Source organism: Leuresthes tenuis, unplaced genomic scaffold (assembly GCF_036924035.1).
Source record: "Leuresthes tenuis unplaced genomic scaffold, fLeuTen1.0.hap1 SCAF_11, whole genome shotgun sequence".
In the NCBI taxonomy this organism is placed as follows: domain Eukaryota; kingdom Metazoa; phylum Chordata; class Actinopteri; order Atheriniformes; family Atherinopsidae; genus Leuresthes; species Leuresthes tenuis.
This window is the reverse complement of record NW_027325365.1, coordinates 1,765,459-1,784,100: the sequence shown is the minus strand read 5'-3', so window position 1 is coordinate 1,784,100 and position 18,642 is coordinate 1,765,459. Positions and strand designations below refer to the sequence as shown.

The following is an 18,642-nucleotide window of genomic DNA, read 5'->3' as shown; positions in this document are numbered from 1 at the left end:
GACTCCAGCGATCGTACTCTCGCGGTCGGACTCCAGCGATCGGACTCTCGCGGTCGGACTCCGGCGGTCGGAATCTCGCGGTCGGACTCTCGCGGTCGGACTCTCGCGGTCGGACCCTCGCGGTCGGACTCCAGCGATCGGAATCTCGCGGTCGGACTCCCGCGGTCGGACTCTCGCGGTCGGACTCCCGCGGTCTGACTCCCGCGGTCGGACTCTCGCGGTCGGACATTCGCGGTCGGACATTCGCGGTCGGAATCTCGCGGTCGGACTCCCGCGGTCGGACTCTCGCGGTCGGACTCCCGCGATCGGACTCTCGCGGTCGGACATTCGCGATCGGACTCTCGCGGTCGGACATTCGCGGTCGGACTCCAGCGATCGGAATCTCGCGGTCGGACTCCCGCGATCGGACTCCCGCGATCGGACTCTCGCGGTCGGACTCCAGCGATCGGACTCTCGCGGTCGGACTCCAGCGATCGGACTCTCGCGGTCGGACTCCAGCGATCGGACTCTCGCGGTCGGACTCCGGCGGTCGGAATCTCGCGGTCGGACTCTCGCGGTCGGATTCCCGCGGTCGGACTCCAGCGATCGGAATCTCGCGGTCGGACTCCCGCGGTCGGACTCCCGCGGTCGGACTCTCGCGGTCGGACTCCCGCGGTCGGACTCTCGCGGTCGGACTCCCGCGGTCGGACTCTCGCGGTCGGACTCCCGCGGTCGGACTCTCGCGGTCGGACTCTCGCGGTCGGACTCCCGCGGTCGGACTCTCGCGGTCGGACTCCCGCGGTCGGACTCTCGCGGTCGGACTCTCGCGGTCGGACTCCCGCGGTCGGACTCCCGCGGTCGGACTCTCGCGGTCGGACTCTCGCGGTCGGACTCCCGCGGTCGGACTCTCGCGGTCGGACTCCCGCGGTCGGACTCTCGCGGTCGGACTCCCGCGGTCGGACTCTCGCGGTCGGACTCCAGCGATCGGACTCCCGCGATCGGACTCCCGCGATCGGACTCCCGCGATCGGACTCCCGCGATCGGACTCCCGCGGTCGGACTCTCGCGGTCGGACTCCCGCGGTCGGACTCTCGCGGTCGGACTCCCGCGGTCGAACTCTCGCGGTCGGACATTCGCGGTCGGACTCCAGCGATCGGACTCTCGCGGTCGGACTCTCGCGGTCGGACTCCAGCGATCGGACTCTCGCGGTCGGACTCCAGCGATCGGACTCTCGCGGTCGGACTCCGGCGGTCGGAATCTCGCGGTCGGATTCCCGCGGTCGGACTCTCGCGGTCGGACTCTCGCGGTCGGACTCTCGCGGTCGGACTCCCGCGGTCGCACTCCCGCGGTCGGACTCCCGCGGTCGGAATCTCGCGGTCGGACTCTCGCGGTCGGATTCCCGCGGTCGGACTCCAGCGATCGGAATCTCGCGGTCGGACTCCCGCGGTCGGACTCCCGCGGTCGGACTCTCGCGGTCGGACTCCCGCGGTCGGACTCTCGCGGTCGGACTCCCGCGGTCGGACTCTCGCGGTCGGACTCTCGCGGTCGGACTCTCGCGGTCGGACTCCCGCGGTCGGACTCTCGCGGTCGGACTCCCGCGGTCGGACTCTCGCGGTCGGACTCTCGCGGTCGGACTCTCGCGGTCGGACTCCCGCGGTCGGACTCCCGCGGTCGGACTCTCGCGGTCGGACTCCCGCGATCGGACTCTCGCGGTCAGACATTCGCGGTCGGACTCCCGCGCTCGGACTCTTGCGATCGGACCCCCGCGGTCGGACTCTCGCGGTCGGACTCTCGCGGTCGGACATTTGCGGTCGGACTCTCGCGGTCGGACTTTCGCGGTCGGACTCCAGCGATCGGACTCTCGCGGTCGGACTCCAGCGATCGGACTCTCGCGGTCAGACATTCGCGGTCGGACTCCCGCGGTCGGACTCCCGCGGTCGGACTTTCGCGGTCGGACTCCAGCGATCGGACTCTCGCGGTCGGACTCCAGCGATCGGACTCTCGCGGTCGGACTCCAGCGATCGGACTCTCGCGGTCGGACCCCAGCGATCGGACTCTCGCGGTCGGACTCCAGCGATCGGACTCTCGCGGTCGGACTCCAGCGATCGGACTCTCGCGGTCGGACTCTCGCGGTCGGACCCTCGCGGTCGGACTCTCGCGATCGGACTCCCGCGATCGGACTCCCGCGGTCGGACTCCCGCGATTGGACCCCCACGATCAGACTCCCGCGATCAGACTCTTGACTCAGACAAGGTGTGCGACTGACTGACGCAACCTGTCGGCCATGATTAGCAGCCGGCGTCAGTTGTGAAGACGATGAAACATAAGTTTGTACAACAGACAACAAAAGAGTCAAAGCCCCAAGAGTCTGTGTGCTGTGGAGAAATCCTCCTCCTCACAGAACCGAGAGTCGCAGCAACAGAAATGACTGAATTATTTATCAGGAAGCATGTGGCTTTGTACAAAGTATAAAAGAAACTTCTGTTTTAAACAGGAAACTCAACTTTTAATAGTTTCTACACCCGTTCTGCAGGAGTGTATTTGTTGATGTATTTCAAATAAAAAGCTGAAACGTCCTGATGGCAGCTTTCAGACCCTTGAGTTGGAGCACCTTTGGTAGTCTGACGTCTGTGTGATCGATTCATCCCACCGATGGTGCCGACTCTTTGTTTCTCCCTCAGACGGAGACCCGTTGGGCCAGTTTGCCATCATCCAGGAGGACGAGGGTCAGTGGGGTCTGATCCTGAAGGAGAATCTGGACCGAGAGACCAAAGACAGATACACGCTGAAGGTGACGGCCACTGACGGGAAGTTTGAGGCTCCGATCACTGTGGACGTCCACGTGTTGGACATCAATGACAACAGTCCGGTGTGCGAACAGGTGAGAAACTACATGCATTTCAGGAGGTTTTTTACACCTTTTTGTTTAGTTTGTCTCTCTGGGAAGTTGGGACCCTTCCAGAAGTTTTTTAAAAACCTAAATGAGACAGAATGAGTCATTTCTGACATTCAGAATCAGTCCCTCGTTGGTTTTCGTAGACTCCTGCAGCTGTTCGTCTTGCTTTAAATCAGATTGTTTACATTGTTTATGCATTTAGCAGACGCTTTTATCCAAAGCGACTTACAGGTAGGCAGACAGGGTAAGGGGGTCTTGCCTAAGGACCCCTACTGGAGGTAATACCTTTCATGCAGGGGATTTGAACCCAGATCTCCCACATGGAAGGTGGCAATGATACCACTACACTATCCAGCCCCAGATTGATCCAGCACTCAGAGATCTGCCTTTAAAGCCTCATTATTGTTCTGATCCTCTGATTCCAGCTGGTGTACAGAGAGGTGGTGATGGAGAACTCATCTCCAGGCATGTTCGTGCTCAAAGTTTACGCTTCAGATCCCGACATGGGAGCAAACAGCGAGATCTCCTACACGCTGCACGGCCCGAATGCAGACAAGTTCCACCTGGAACACCGGACAGGTATGATGTTTGGGCTGAAAACACTGCGGATCGGAGCTGTTTGTAATGTTAAACAGCAGTTTACAGCTTTCCTTCCAGGGCCAGGATCTGTTTAGCAGTACAGGAACAAACTTCTTCACCAATCTAAATTAGTTACACGAATGCTTTAAGATGATGACAGGAAACTATTATTCCACGAGCACAGATTTCACACCTGAAACTCTAATTCTGGGTCAGAATGCATCATTATGCAGCCGTCTAACTCTGCGGGCTGTGATGATATCGCAATTCAATTCAATTCAATTTTATTTATAAAGCGCCAGATTACAACAAATGTCATCTCAAGGCACTGAAATAATAAAGTCCAATTCAAGCCAATTGGAATTCAATTCATTGTAATCATAATCCAATTAATTCATATGGAGCCAATTCAAAAATAATATCCGAGCTAAGGAAACCAACAGATTGGACCGAAAGTTGTCTTCAGTCCAATCTCCCGTCCTGAGCCTGAGGGACTGTGGAAAGGAACGACTCCCTTTAACAGGAAGAAACCTCTGGCAGAACCAGAACCAGGAAGAAACCTCTGGCAGAACCAGAACCAGGAAGAAACCTCTGGAAGAACCAGGAAGAAACCTCTGGCAGAACCAGAACCAGGAAGAAACCTCTGACAGAACCAGGAAGAAACCTCTGGCAGAACCAGAACCAGGAAGAAACCTCTGGCAGAACCAGAACCAGGAAGAAACCTTTGGCAGAACCAGGAAGAAACCTCTGGCAGAACCAGAACCAGGAAGAAACCTCTAGCAGAACCAGGAAGAAACCTCTAGCAGAACCAGACTCAGGAAGAAACCTCTGGCAGAACCAGGAAGAAACCTCTGGCAGAACCAGAACCAGGAAGGGTGTCCATCCGCCTCGACCAGCTGGGGTTCGAGAAGACAGAAAAGAGGGAAAAGAGGGGGGGAAAACACCATAACACCATTCAAAGGATACCTGCTGGAACAGGGAAACACAAGTTAATAACCACAATAATGTCACAGGGACATAAAATATTTTGAGAAATTAAACAGGGAGAAAAAGAGAGCAAAGTGAGGAAAGGTGTGACAGATGAGGTCCCAGCAGGCTGGGCCTATAGCAGCAGAACTATGGGATGTTTCAGGCTCACCTGAGCCATCCCTAACTATAAGCTTTATCAGAAAGGAAAGTTTTAAGCCTAATCTTATAAGTGGAAAGGGTGTCTGCTTCCTGGACATTTACTGGCAGCTTATTCCACAAGAGAGGGGCCTGATAACTGAAGGCTCTGCCTCCCATTCTGCTTTTAGGGGCCTGATAACTGAAGGCTCTGCCTCCCATTCTGCTTTTAGGGGCCTGATAACTGAAGGCTCTGCCTCCCATTCTGCTTTAAGGGGCCTGATAACTGAAGGCTCTGCCTCCCATTCTGCTTTTAGGGGCCTGATAACTGAAGGCTCTGCCTCCCATTCTGCTTTTAGGGGCCTGATAACTGAAGGCTCTGCCTCCCATTCTGCTTTAAGGGGCCTGATAACTGAAGGCTCTGCCTCCCATTCTGCTTTTAGGGGCCTGATAACTGAAGGCTCTGCCTCCCATTCTGCTTTTAGGGGCCTGATAACTGAAGGCTCTGCCTCCCATTCTGCTTTTAGGGGCCTGATAACTGAAGGCTCTGCCTCCCATTCTGCTTTTAGGGGCCTGATAACTGAAGGCTCTGCCTCCCATTCTGCTTTTAGAAACTCAAGTGATGTGCAAACAGGCTGCTGAGACTGAATGAATCTGTAGAAATGAGGAGTAATGGGAAGAGTCCCCTTAAGAGAGCTTTTTCCTTCTCAAAGCACCCAGAAGAATTAGATCCAGATGTTAGCAGGTTTTGCACAGGCTGTGTTTCCTGAGTGTGACGGCTGAGCACCTCCTCAGGTCAGCTGTTCACTCTGGGGGAGTTGGACCGTGAGAAGGACGTGGAGTTCAACCTGGTGGCGAAGGCGACGGACGGCGGCGGTCGATCCTGTCAGGCTGACATCATGCTGATGATCCAGGACATGAACGACAACCCGCCCCGCTTCTCCTCCAGCCACTACGAGGTCACCGTGTTCGACAACACCACGGTTCGCACGCCGGTCGCCGTCATATACGCCAAAGACCCCGACACAGGTGAGCAGCTGATGGTTTCCTCTCAGGTCATGTTATCCTTCCTTTGTGTGCAGGTGAGCTTTCACTGATCCCAAACATAACGAAACGCCGCCCGACACCTTCTCCCTGCTGCTAATGATTTGCAGCAGGTAGAGTTTAACCTTTAACCCCGACAGCATCAGCACCTCTCTTTATTTATGACTCGCAGTCATTTTACATTCTCAGCTTCTCTCTTCCTCCTTCGTTGTTATTTTGAAAAGGTATTTGGGATTAAATGGCGGCTCTTCAGTGTTTTTGACTCTCACCATCGTGTTAAATTGCTGGTTGAAGACATTAAAACAACCGTGTTGGCTTTTAACTGCCTTCTTCTTTCATGCTTCAGCCACTAACTGTTGATTAGTTCAGTAAGATTGTAAATCCCTGAGAGGAATCGCTTCTTTTATTTGAGCGTGGCAGCCGACATGTCTTTTAAACACCGTTTACACTTTGTTTTGTGCTCTTTAAACCCTTTTTTAGATGGATTTTTATCCCTTTTTTCTTTCTTGGGGACTTTGTGAAAGACATCTGTTGCTTTACAATGACTTTCACACACGACCAGGCGCTTCAGTCGCATGCTGGAACAAAACGATTCAATCGATTTTTCTGCCTTGATTGTTCTTAAAGCTCCTGCTGCAGACTGTTCAGTAGATAAATATCCACAGAAACAGATGTGCTGCGTTTGTCCAGCCGTCTTTTCTATCCCCACAGAGCCTCAAACGTATAAATAAATGAGTTGTAACTGTAACAAAGCATCAAATGTGCATAAAATATGTTTGGATCAGTTCATTAGAGGCGATCTATGAGGATAAAGGTATGATGTGATTGATCAGTTTGATTCTTTCTCTTTCTGGGTGCCTGATTACTCTTTTAGAAGTGAAACAATCCTTTATTTCCTCATTAATCTCTTCCTGGTTCCCTCCTGCTGCTTCTTTAAGTTTCCCTGTTGGGTTTAAAGCTGTGGGAATGCGTTCAAGGCCCAAAGGTTTACCCGCTGAAACGAAACAAATAAAAAGTCCGGACACATTCAGACAGGTTGGAGCACACAGGCTCAGCCACTCCTTCAGATGTGCAGCAGCTTGTCTTCTTCGCTCAGACAGCAGGCGCACAGATCCGTGTCAAAGCATCTGTCGCCATTTTATTTATTTCTCACCAAACACTTCCACCTCGGATCCCCTGAGATCCAGAGGTTAGACCGTTGGGCCGAGTTTGAGTCAGTTTCTAAACTCCTGAGAAAAGGAAGGATTCAACCATCTGTCTGTTTCAGTTCAAACGCTGACCTTTGATGGCGCCGTCTGGTTCATCCCAAAGTAGCAAATCTGCTCTCAGACCAAACCAAATCCGTCTTTTCTGCAGGTATAAACTCAGAGGTGAAGTACTCCCTCCTGGCAGGCGACGAGGGCTACTTCTCTCTGGATGAGTTTTCGGGGGTTCTGCGCCTGGAGCGACCTCTGACCTCCGACACGCCGCCAGCCTTCGAGTTGAAGGTGAAGGCCACCGACCGCGGTCTTCCTCGTCACCTCTACTCTGTTGCAACCATGACCGTGGACGTGGTCTCCCTGGACAACTACCAGCCCGTCTTCCTGAGCTCCGAGTACACCGCCCAGCTCCCAGAATCCATAGCGGTGGGGTCGGAGGTGCTGAGCGTTTCCGCGCTCACCAGAGATGGCGGCGGCCCGGATCCCATCGTTTACCGCATCGTCTCAGGAAACGAGGACGGACGGTTCCTCCTGAACTCAGAAACAGGTCAGAACAGCTCTTCTTCTGCTTCTTTTTGATGTGACGCTGCGGCGGTTTTAAAAAAATGACAGAAAAAAAGATAAAAAGCTGTTGTTGAAAAATCTAATTAATCTTAAACTATAAAGAAGAACAAATTAGTTTTTATATGATCTCCCTGTGATGAAATTTACTCTTTATCTTATATTTATTATATTTCCTCATTAGTTTTTAGCTTTAGATTTAGTTTTTATTGGCTCTTTTCGCTCATTTCACAGTTTCATGTTGATAATTCCTTCTTTATTAATCTGATTACTCATGACTCATCACAGTAACCTGAGCAGAACGGCTCATTTAAGGAATATTTCTCTGTATTTGCTCCACATTCTGAACCCATTTGGTCTCAGACTGTAAAAGCAAAGAATTTCTCTTTGTATCAGTTAAACATTAAACTTTCCTCCTGGTGTCTGAGACGCAGCAGTTTACATCTGGAACATTTAAGAAAGGCTTCATTTGATTCCCTGCAGCGAGGCCAGAGGTGTTCATGGCTCATTAGCTGCATAATTGATTTAACCTTTATTATTACTGCACCACAGTATGTTCCCTGATGGCTGCAGCAGTTATGTTCATTTTAAGAACCGAGAAAAACTAAACGCCTTTTTTCAAACTCATTCATTTACATAAAAGTTACAAAGTGCAATAATCTAAGAGCGACCGACACCTTTTACTTGGAATAAATAATTAGTTTGTAATGAGTTACAATTTAAAAGTAAATGTGCATGAATCAGTTTGCGTTCGGGCCTCACAAACACAGGTCCACGTGTGGACCAATCAGAATACGAGCTGCGCGGTCGACCAATCAGAATACGAGCTGCATGTTGGACCTATCGGGAGACGATACCGTTTAGATACAATCATCCTTCTTTCTTTCTTTCTGAAAGTTCGTTCCTTCTTTCTTTCTTTCTGAAAGTTCTTTCTTTCTTTCTGAAAGTTCTTTCTTTCTTTCTGAAAGTTCGTTCCTTCTTTCTTTCTTTCTGAAAGTTCGTTCCTTCTTTCTTTCTTTCTGAAAGTTCGTTCCTTCTTTCTTTCTTTCTGAAAGTTCGTTCCTTCTTTCTTTCTTTCTGAAAGTTCGTTCTTTCTTTCTTTCTGAAAGTTCGTTCCTTCTTTCTTTCTTTCTGAAAGTTCGTTCTTTCTTTCTTTCTGAAAGTTCGTTCTTTCTTTCTTTCTGAAAGTTCGTTCTTTCTTTCTTTCTGAAAGTTCGTTCCTTCTTTCTTTCTTTCTTTCTTTCTGAAAGTTCGTTCCTTCCTTCTTTCTTTCTGAAAGTTCGTTCCTTCCTTCTTTCTTTCTGAAAGTTCGTTCCTTCCTTCTTTCTTTCTGAAAGTTCGTTCCTTCCTTCTTTCTTTCTGAAAGCTCGGTCGTTCTTTCTTTCTGAAAGTAGGTTCGTTCTTTCTTTCTGAAAGTTCGTTCGTTCTTTCTTTCTGAAAGTTCGTTCCTTCTTTCTGAAAGTTCGTTCCTTCTTTCTGAAAGTTCGTTCCTTCTTTCTGAAAGTTCGTTCCTTCTTTCTGAAAGTTCGTTCCTTCTTTCTGAAAGTTCGTTCCTTCTTTCTGAAAGTTCGTTCCTTCTTTCTTTCTTTCTTTCTGAAAGTTCGTTCTTTCTTTCTTTCTTTCTGAAAGTTCGTTCTTTCTTTCTTTCTGAAAGTTCGTTCCTTCTTTCTTTCTTTCTTTCTGAAAGTTCGTTCCTTCTTTCTTTCTTTCTTTCTGAAAGTTCGTTCCTTCTTTCTTTCTGAAAGTTCGTTCCTTCTTTCTTTCTGAAAGTTCGTTCCTTCTTTCTTTCTGAAAGTTCGTTCCTTCTTTCTTTCTTTCTGAAAGTTCGTTCCTTCTTTCTTTCTTTCTGAAAGTTCGTTCCTTCTTTCTTTCTTTCTGAAAGTTCGTTCCTTCTTTCTTTCTTTCTGAAAGTTCGTTCCTTCTTTCTTTCTTTCTGAAAGTTCGTTCCTTCTTTCTTTCTTTCTGAAAGTTCGTTCCTTCTTTCTTTCTTTCTGAAAGTTCGTTCCTTCTTTCTTTCTTTCTGAAAGTTCGTTCCTTCTTTCTTTCTGAAAGTTCGTTCTTTCTTTCTTTCTGAAAGTTCGTTCCTTCTTTCTTTCTTTCTTTCTGAAAGTTCGTTCCTTCTTTCTTTCTTTCTTTCTGAAAGTTCGTTCCTTCTTTCTTTCTGAAAGTTCGTTCCTTCTTTCTTTCTGAAAGTTCGTTCCTTCTTTCTTTCTGAAAGTTCGTTCCTTCTTTCTTTCTGAAAGTTCGTTCATTCTTTCTTTCTTTCTGAAAGTTCGTTCCTTCTTTCTTTCTTTCTGAAAGTTCGTTCCTTCTTTCTTTCTTTCTGAAAGTTCGTTCCTTCTTTCTTTCTTTCTGAAAGTTCGTTCCTTCTTTCTTTCTTTCTGAAAGTTCGTTCCTTCTTTCTTTCTTTCTGAAAGTTCGTTCCTTCTTTCTTTCTTTCTGAAAGTTCGTTCCTTCTTTCTTTCTTTCTGAAAGTTCGTTCCTTCTTTCTTTCTTTCTGAAAGTTCGTTCCTTCTTTCTTCCTTTCTGAAAGTTCGTTCCTTCTTTCTTCCTTTCTGAAAGTTCGTTCCTTCTTTCTGACAGTTCGTTCCTTCTTTCTTTCTTTCTGAAAGTTCGTTCCTTCTTTCTTTCTTTCTGAAAGTTTGTTCCTTCTTTCTTTCTTTCTGAAAGTTTGTTCCTTCTTTCTTTCTTTCTGAAAGTTTGTTCCTTCTTTCTTTCTTTCTGAAAGTTTGTTCCTTCTTTCTTTCTTTCTGAAAGTTTGTTCCTTCTTTCTTTCTTTCTGAAAGTTTGTTCCTTCTTTCTTTCTGAAAGTTCCTTCTTTCTTTCTTTCTGAAAGTTCCTTCTTTCTTTCTTTCTGAAAGTTCCTTCTTTCTTTCTTTCTGAAAGTTCCTTCTTTCTTTCTTTCTGAAAGTTCTTTCTTTCTTTCTTTCTGAAAGCTCGGTCGTTCTTTCTTTCTGAAAGTAGGTTCGTTCTTTCTTTCTGAAAGTAGGTTCGTTCTTTCTTTCTGAAAGTTCGTTCCTTCTTTCTGAAAGTTCGTTCCTTCTTTCTGAAAGTTCGTTCCTTCTTTCTGAAAGTTCGTTCTTTCTTTCTGAAAGTTCGTTCCTTCTTTCTGAAAGTTCGTTCCTTCTTTCTGAAAGTTCGTTCCTTTTTTGAAAGTTCGTTCCTTCTTTCTTTCTGAAAGTTCCTTCTTTCTTTCTTTCTGAAAGTTCCTTCTTTCTTTCTTTCTGAAAGTTCCTTCTTTCTTTCTGAAAGTTCCTTCTTTCTTTCTTTCTGAAAGCTCGGCCGTTCTTTCTTTCTTTCTGAAAGTTCGTTCTTTCTTTCCTTCTTTCTTTCTGAAAGTTCGTTCCTTCTCTCTGAAAGTTCGTTCCTTTTTTCTGAAAGTTCGTTCCTTCTTTCCGAAAGTTCCTTCTTTCTTTCTGAAAGTTTGTTCCTTCTTTTTTTCTGAAAGTTCGTTCCTTCTTTCTTTCTTTCTGAAAGTTCGTTCCTTCTTTCTTTCTTTCTGAAAGTTCTTTCTTTCTTTCTTTCTAAGAAACAGAAAATGATGTGAATGACAAGAGTTTTCTCAGGAACTTATTTGTGTTAATATACACTTACATCTTACTGTTTGTAGAAGAAGATGCAAAAAGCTGGGATTAGTGTACTCAAGCAGAAGTAAAGTCTGCTACATTCGCTTTGCTTGGGTGTCTTAGTCAGTTTCGGAGAAGCATGATTTCATACCATTTCAATCAGCCTGAAGCGTTTCCAAATTGTGAAACAATATTTAAGTTTTTCCAGTGTCATGTAAACATAAAAAGCTGCATTAAAGAAGAGCTGGTTGAGTGTTTGGTTTCAGCTGGCTGCTCTTGCTGCTGTTACCTCGATCCCTCTCCACATCAGCTACTGTAAAGGTTACAGAAACAACCAACCGTTCCTTCTTTCTGAAAGCTCGTTCCTTCTTTCTGAAAGTTCGTTCCTTCTTTCTTTCTTTCTGAAAGTTGGTTCCTTCGTTCTTTCTTTCTGAAAGTTGGTTCCTTCGTTCTTTCTTTCTGAAAGTTGGTTCCTTCTTTCTTTCTTTCTGAAAGTTGGTTCCTTCTTTCTTTCTTTCTGAAAGTTCGTTCCTTCTTTCTTTCTTTCTGAAAGTTTGTTCCTTCTTTCTTTCTTTCTGAAAGTTTGTTCCTTCTTTCTTTCTGAAAGTTCGTTCCTTCTTTCTTTCTTTCTGAAAGTTCGTTCCTTCTTTCTTTCTTTCTGAAAGTTCGTTCCTTCTTTCTTTCTTTCTGAAAGTTCGTTCCTTCTTTCTTTCTTTCTGAAAGTTCGTTCCTTCTTTCCTTCTTTCTGAAAGTTCGTTCCTTCTTTCTGAAAGTTCGTTCCTTCTTTCTGAAAGTTCGTTCTTTCTTTCTTTCTGAAAGTTCGTTCCTTCTTTCTTTCTTTCTGAAAGTTCGTTCCTTCTTTCTTTCTTTCTGAAAGTTCGTTCCTTCTTTCTTTCTGAAAGTTCGTTCGTTCGTTCTTTCTAAGAAACAGAAAATTATGTGAATGACAGGAGTTTTCTCAGGAATTTAATTGTGTTAATATACACTTACATCTTACGGGTTGTAGAAAAAGATGCAAAAAGCTGGGATTAGTTGAGTGTACTCAAGCAGAAGTAAAGTCTGCTACATTCGCTTTGCTTGGGTGTCTTAGTCAGTTTTGGAGAAGCATGATTTCATACCATTTCAATCAGCCTGAAGCGTTTCCAAATTGTGAAACAATATTTAAGTTTTTCCAGTGTCATGTAAACATAAAAAGCTGCATTAAAGAAGAGCTGGTTGAGTGTTTGGTTTCAGCTGGCTGCTCTCGCTGCTGTTACCTCGATTCATCTCCACATCAGCTACTGTAAAGGTTACAGAAACAACCAAAAAAGTTAAATTTTTCTGGTATAAACGGCGCCGACGACCAATGAAAAAAGACGCTACGCAGCTCAGCTGTTTAGAGTAAGAACAAACATGAGCACGCCTTAAAGAAAATGTGTTTTTGCTGCTTTCTGGTCATGTCTGACCTCCGAACCTCTGTTCTCAGAGGCCAGCTGAGCTTGTCTTTCAGACGCTCGTGGAATCCAACACCCGACTGTGTTTGTGAAGCAGAAACCAGAAGCCCTCTGTCTGACAGGGACAAACAACCCTCCCTCAGTTCCTTCTTCCAAACACAAAACTCAGACAAGGAGCTGGCAGCAGGGAGCACCAGCAGCTGTATGTTTAAATCAAAGACTCACCACCACAGTAAATCTCACACAAACACAACTGCTGCTCAGAGGAATGTCTGTTAAAAGCAGCCCAGACTGACAAGAACTGTGTGGAGCCGTGTTTGAACACATGTTCAAACCCCAAAATCTGGATTCGAGTTTCTAATGAGTTCATTTCTCACTTAACTCCTAATAAGACATGAAACAAGCATCTTTACAGGATGCAGACCTCCTGCTGGATGAGTTTCCCACTCAGTGTGGATACTTTGATGAACTGAACTGGTACATTTTGGCATATCTCCAGCTTCTGGTTCAGTTCCAGATGTCAGAGAAAATATCTATTGATGTTAAATGATGAAGAGAGTGAGTCAGCCCGGTAAGAAAGAGGCCGAATGAGATCTCAGCCGGCGTTCTCACACTGGAAAAGTGAAGAAATAACCCATTGTGTATGATTTTGGCTCAAACTGGGTGCAGAAATCCTCTTGATCTCAGAAAAATCAATGAAGTGAGGCCTGTGCTGTTGCATCTGATGTTTATGTTGCATGTTAATGGAGTGCGGTTCAGCAGACTGGCTGAAACATGTCTCACCCACACACTCGCTCTGCTGGATATGATGAGCTGCAGCAGGCAGATACGCTCAGGCTCTGTGGGATAATAAGCCCACTGAGACATATTTAGTCTCTTCAGGCCCGTTTCTGGTGGAACAGACAAAATAAGGTGGCGATCTTTACAGTGTTTCATTGATTAAAGCTGATTAAACACTTTGTTCTTATTTTGGTTTGAGGGAAATTAGGTTTTTATTGGACGTGACAGCAAGCCACCGAAAAACCAAACCAAAACAAGGGTTGAGCTGTTCTTTAGTGTCACTGCTACTCAGTAATAACAGTCTAAAAATGCACCCTCTGTGGAAGAAGTGGATGGGATGATGTCGTGTCTCTGACATCCTCCTTTTGCTGCAGAGTTTTTGGGTTTTTCAGTTTCCTTTAACTAAGAAACGAGATGTTCTGTCTGTGGGAAGCAGCTGAAGCGAGCTGCACGATGGCGTTCTGTCTGTGGGAAGCAGCTGAAGCGAGCTGCACGATGGCGTTCTGTCTGTAGGAAGCAGCTGAAGCGAGCTGCAGGGTTCATGATGGCGTTCTGTCTGTGGGAAGCAGCTGAAGCGAGCTGCAGGGTTCATGATGGCGTTCTGTCTGTGGGAAGCAGCTGAAGCGAGCTGCAGGGTTCATGATGGCGTTCTGTCTGTGGGAAGCAGCTGAAGCGAGCTGCAGGATGGCGTTCTGTCTGTGGGAAGCAGCTGAAGCGAGCTGCACGATGGCGTTCTGTCTGTGGGAAGCAGCTGAAGCGAGCTGCAGGATGGCGTTCTGTCTGTGGGAAGCAGCTGAAGCGAGCTGCAGGGTTCATGATGGCGTTCTGTCTGTGGGAAGCAGCTGAAGCGAGCTGCAGGATGGCGTTCTGTCTGTAGGAAGCAGCTGAAGCGAGCTGCACGATGGCGTTCTGTCTGTGGGAAGCAGCTGAAGCGAGCTGCAGGATGGCGTTCTGTCTGTGAGAAGCAGCTGAAGCGAGCTGCAGGATGGCGTTCTGTCTGTGGGAAGCAGCTGAAGCGAGCTGCACGATGGCGTTCTGTCTGTGGGAAGCAGCTGAAGCGAGCTGCAGGGTTCATGATTGCGTTCTGAACATACAAGCTGCATCGAGGAGAGATTTTAGCGGTAAAAAAGCTCTGAGGTGGAACTTCGTGGGAGGATTTATATTTATAAGCTCAAACTTTCGATTTAATACAGAAAACAGTTTCAATGGTTCGAGTTTAAATATGTTCATTTCAAAAGAGGTTAGTTAAAGTTATTTAAACTGTAAAAATCTTATTTTCCTGATGTTTTCAGTAGTGCGAGATGTTCTTCTACCTTTATACACAGAAATAAACCAATAATCCCTAAACCTTGGTTTATGCTCGTAATGTTTAACAGTCGGATAAAAGCAGCTGTAATAAGAAACAATCACCTGAAATGATCATTAATCCAACAGCTGCCAAACAGATCCTTTCTTTATCGTCTTCATCTCCTCATTTAACTAAAAACTTGGTGTTTTTTCTTTGTGACAACATGACAGCTTCATTTATAAGGAGCAGAAAGCAAAGGATCGGTAACAAAGCTCTTTGGAGTTGGTCTGATCTGTTAAAGCTCCCCGGGTTTCCAGCGGGTCAGATAAATAAAGACCTGAAGGGAGTGAGCAGAACATCCGTCTGACTCTGACGGCTCTTTTATTGCTGCCATAAATCGATGTTCGACCTCACATGTGGATGACAGCGAACACACGGAGACAGCAGTCAGCTGTGGAGAGATTTATTGCTCCTGAAAGGTTAAACTCACAGCTCCACTGAGCTGACAAAAGTAAGAGTTCACCAGACATGTCACATTACCACGCCCCCCCCCTCCGACACACACACAGTGGGGATATTACCATGGAAAGCACCCTCCTTACCTAAGGAGCATCCATTTAAACGCTGCATGATGTCTGCCGCTGCACATCATGATTTGCATCGGAGCAGAGCTGTAAAGCAGCCGCTTACATGGAGAAGGAGTGATGATGGCGCCGATGTGTGACAGGAAGGAGGTCTGAATGCAGAATTAGGCCATTTAGGTCTTTAAAGTGGAATGTAGTGAGATGTGGCGTTTGAAGGCTGAAGATGGATCTGGTAAACGCCACTTAAGGCGTGGTGATGATGGTCCTTTAGCTTTGCTCTGCTGTGGAAAAGCTTTTTGTCTTTATTCACCACCGGTGCTTTAGTGTTTCTGGGTTTTGTTGCACAAGTTGCTGTTTTTAGAGAACATTAAACATTAAAAACGGATCTTTATCAATAGGTGAATATTTGATCTTCGTTTTTAAACCAACAAAGTGAAATAAATTACTTTAAATGATCCTTAAATTAAATAAGAAAGAAAGAAAGCAGATAATAGAATAGAATAAAAGAATAAGTAAAAAAAAACAATAAAATAACAGTAAAAGCAATAAAATACAGCAAAATTGAATAAGATAATATGGCCGTTAAGAGCTTTAAAAACAAACTTTAAAAGTTTAAAATCAATTCTATCAAGGACAGGAAGCCAATGAAGGGAGTTAAGAACAGGAGTGATGTGCACACGTCTGTTAGTGTTGGTTAAAAGCAGCATTTTGCAGTTGAAGTCTGGGAGACGCCGACATAAAGTGCATTTTAACTTTGGCCAGGAGACGCAACTGGAAAAAACTAGTTGTTAATTTGTATGTGAAACCTTAGATGACTGTCAAAGGTCAAAGGTCACTCCCAGATTTATGACGGTTGAACTGAGCTTTGAAGACAAGGTGCTAAAGTCACAGTATCTCCAAACACAATACATTCAGTTTTATCATCATTTAAATGTAGAAAAATGTTGGGTCAACCACTGCTTAATGTCAGCAATACAATCAAACAAAGAACATTGTGCATTGTTACTATTTGGCTTCACTGGCAGATAGATTTGTAAATTGTCTGTATAACAGTGAAAAGAAAGGTTGTGCCTGGCTATAATTAACCCAAGTGGTAACATGTTTAATGAGAAGAGGATAGGGCCAAGAATAGATCCTTGTGGGACTCCACAGGAGAGAGGAGCAATGGAAGAGGACAGGTCACCAACCATAACGGAGAAGGTTCTACTGGATAAGTAAGATGTAAACCACTTCAATGCAGTGCTGTGGATGCCAATATAATTAAAGAACTTTCAGAAAGAAAGAAAGAAAAACGAACTTTCAGAAAAACGAACTTTCAGAAAAACTAACTTTCAGAAAGAAAGAAAGAACAAACGAACTTTCAGAAAGAAAGAACGAACTTTGTGAACAAAAGAACGAACTTTCTGAACGAAACAAAGAAAACTTGCAGAAAGAAAGAAAGAAACGTCACAGACTGATGGCGGTTAGAAGTGATGTCATATTACAGCCACCAACCCTGATATGTTGATATGTTTCAGGGAAGTCTTATAATTCTTCCAGTTTTCACTTCTCCAACAACCAGAACTTTCATCTTTACCTTGTGGTCTTTCAGGCCTCATGACCCTCATGGCCCCGCTGGATTTCGAAGTTTCCCGAACGTATTATTTGTCTGTGGAGGGGAGTCGAGGCAAGTCGTCCCTCAGTGACATCACCATGGTCATCATCAACGTGACGGACGTGAATGACAACACACCGGCGTTCGGACAGGGCGACTACAGCGAGGAGATAACCGAGGATCTGACGCCCGGAAGCCTGGTGATGACAGTAAGTACTGGAAATATATATTTTTATAAAATAAAGGGACAGAATTTGTGGTTTTGCAGGATATAATTCGTGTTTTTTTCCACCAGTGAAGGTTAAACATGCAGAACACAGAAAGTTTCCAAAGGTTGAATTCAGTTCAAGGATTTCATTTAAGAGAAAATGTAGAAAATGTTGGGTCAACCACTGCTTAATGTAATGCAATCAAACAAAGAACATTGTGCATTGTTACTATTTGGCTTCACTGGCAGATAGATTTGTACATTGTCTGCATAACAGTGAAAAGAAAGGTTGTGCCTGGCTATAATTAACCCAAGTGGTAACATGTTTAATGAGAAGAGGATAGGGCCAAGAATAGATCCTTGTGGGACTCCACAGGAAAGAGGAGGAATGGAAGAGGACAGGTCACCAACCATAACGGAGAAGGTTCTACTGGATAAGTAAGATGTAAACCACTTCAATGCAGTGCCGTGGATGCCAACATAATTAAGGAACTTTCAGAAAGAAAGAAAGAAAGAAAGAAAGAAAAACGAACTTTCAGAAAAAAAGAAGGAAAGAACGAACTTTCAGAAAGAAAGAATTAACTTTCTGAAAGAAAGAAAGACAGAAAGAACGAACTTTCTGAAAGAAAGAAGGAAAGAATGAACTTTCAGAAAGAAAGAAGGAAAGGACGAACTTTCAGAAAGAAAAAACTAACTTTCAGAAAGAAAGAACGAACTTTCAGAAAAAAAGAAGGAAAGAACGAACTTTCAGAAAGAAAGAAAGAACGAACTTTCAGAAAGAAAGAAAGAAAGAACGAACTTTCAGAAAGAAAGAAAGAAAGAACGAACTTTCAGAAAGAAAGAAAGAAAGAACGAACTTTCAGAAAGAAAGAAGGAAAGAACGAACTTTCAGAAAGAAAGAATTAACTTTCTGAAAGAAAGAAAGACAGAAAGAACGAACTTTCTGAAAGAAAGAAGGAAAGAATGAACTTTCAGAAAGAAAGAAGGAAAGGACGAACTTTCAGAAAGAAAAAACTAACTTTCAGAAAGAAAGAACGAACTTTCAGAAAAAAAGAAGGAAAGAACGAACTTTCAGAAAGAAAGAAAGAACGAACTTTCAGAAAGAAAGAATTAACTTTCTGAAAGAAAGAAAGACAGAAAGAACGAACTTTCTGAAAGAAAGAAGGAAAGAATGAACTTTCAGAAAGAAAGAAGGAAAGGACGAACTTTCAGAAAGAAAAAACTAACTTTCAGAAAGAAAGAACGAACTTTCAGAAAAAAAGAAGGAAAGAACGAACTTTCAGAAAGAAAGAAAGAACGAACTTTCAGAAAGAAAGAAAGAAAGAACGAACTTTCAGAAAGAAAGAAAGAACGAACGAACTTTCAGAAAGAAAGAAAGAACGAACTTTCAGAAAGAAAGAAAGAAAGAACGAACTTTCAGAAAGAAAGAAGGAAAGAACGAACTTTCAGAAAGAAAGAAAGAAAGAACTAACTTTCAGAAAGAAAGAAAGAAAGAACTAACTTTCAGAAAGAAGAAACAAACTTTCAGAAAAAAAGAAGGAAAGAACGAACTTTCAGAAAGAAAGAAGGAAAGAACAAACTTTCAGAAAGAAAGAAGGAAAGAACGAACTTTCAGAAAGAAAGAAGGAAAGAACGAACTTTCAGAAAGAAAGACAGAAAGAACGAACTTTCTGAAAGAAAGAAGGAAAGAATGAACTTTCAGAAAGAAAGAAGGAAAGGACGAACTTTCAGAAAGAAAAAACTAACTTTCAGAAAGAAAGAACGAACTTTCAGAAAAAAAGAAGGAAAGAACGAACTTTCAGAAAGAAAGAAAGAACGAACTTTCAGA

The 18,642-nt window shown here is 44.8% G+C and overlaps 1 protein-coding gene across 1 annotated transcript in view; it reads left to right on the top strand.

Annotated features, from left to right (window-relative positions):
- The window catches only part of fat2 (FAT atypical cadherin 2), a 109,401-nt gene that overhangs the window by 58,667 nt on the left and 32,092 nt on the right, over positions 1 to 18,642 (top strand). Inside the window, exons 13-17 of the mRNA XM_072395138.1 lie at positions 2,660 to 2,859; positions 3,300 to 3,453; positions 5,353 to 5,586; positions 6,958 to 7,347; positions 16,604 to 16,815. Of these exons, the coding sequence (XP_072251239.1) occupies positions 2,660 to 2,859; positions 3,300 to 3,453; positions 5,353 to 5,586; positions 6,958 to 7,347; positions 16,604 to 16,815 (1,190 nt within the window). The remainder of the gene's footprint in view (positions 1 to 2,659; positions 2,860 to 3,299; positions 3,454 to 5,352; positions 5,587 to 6,957; positions 7,348 to 16,603; positions 16,816 to 18,642) is intronic.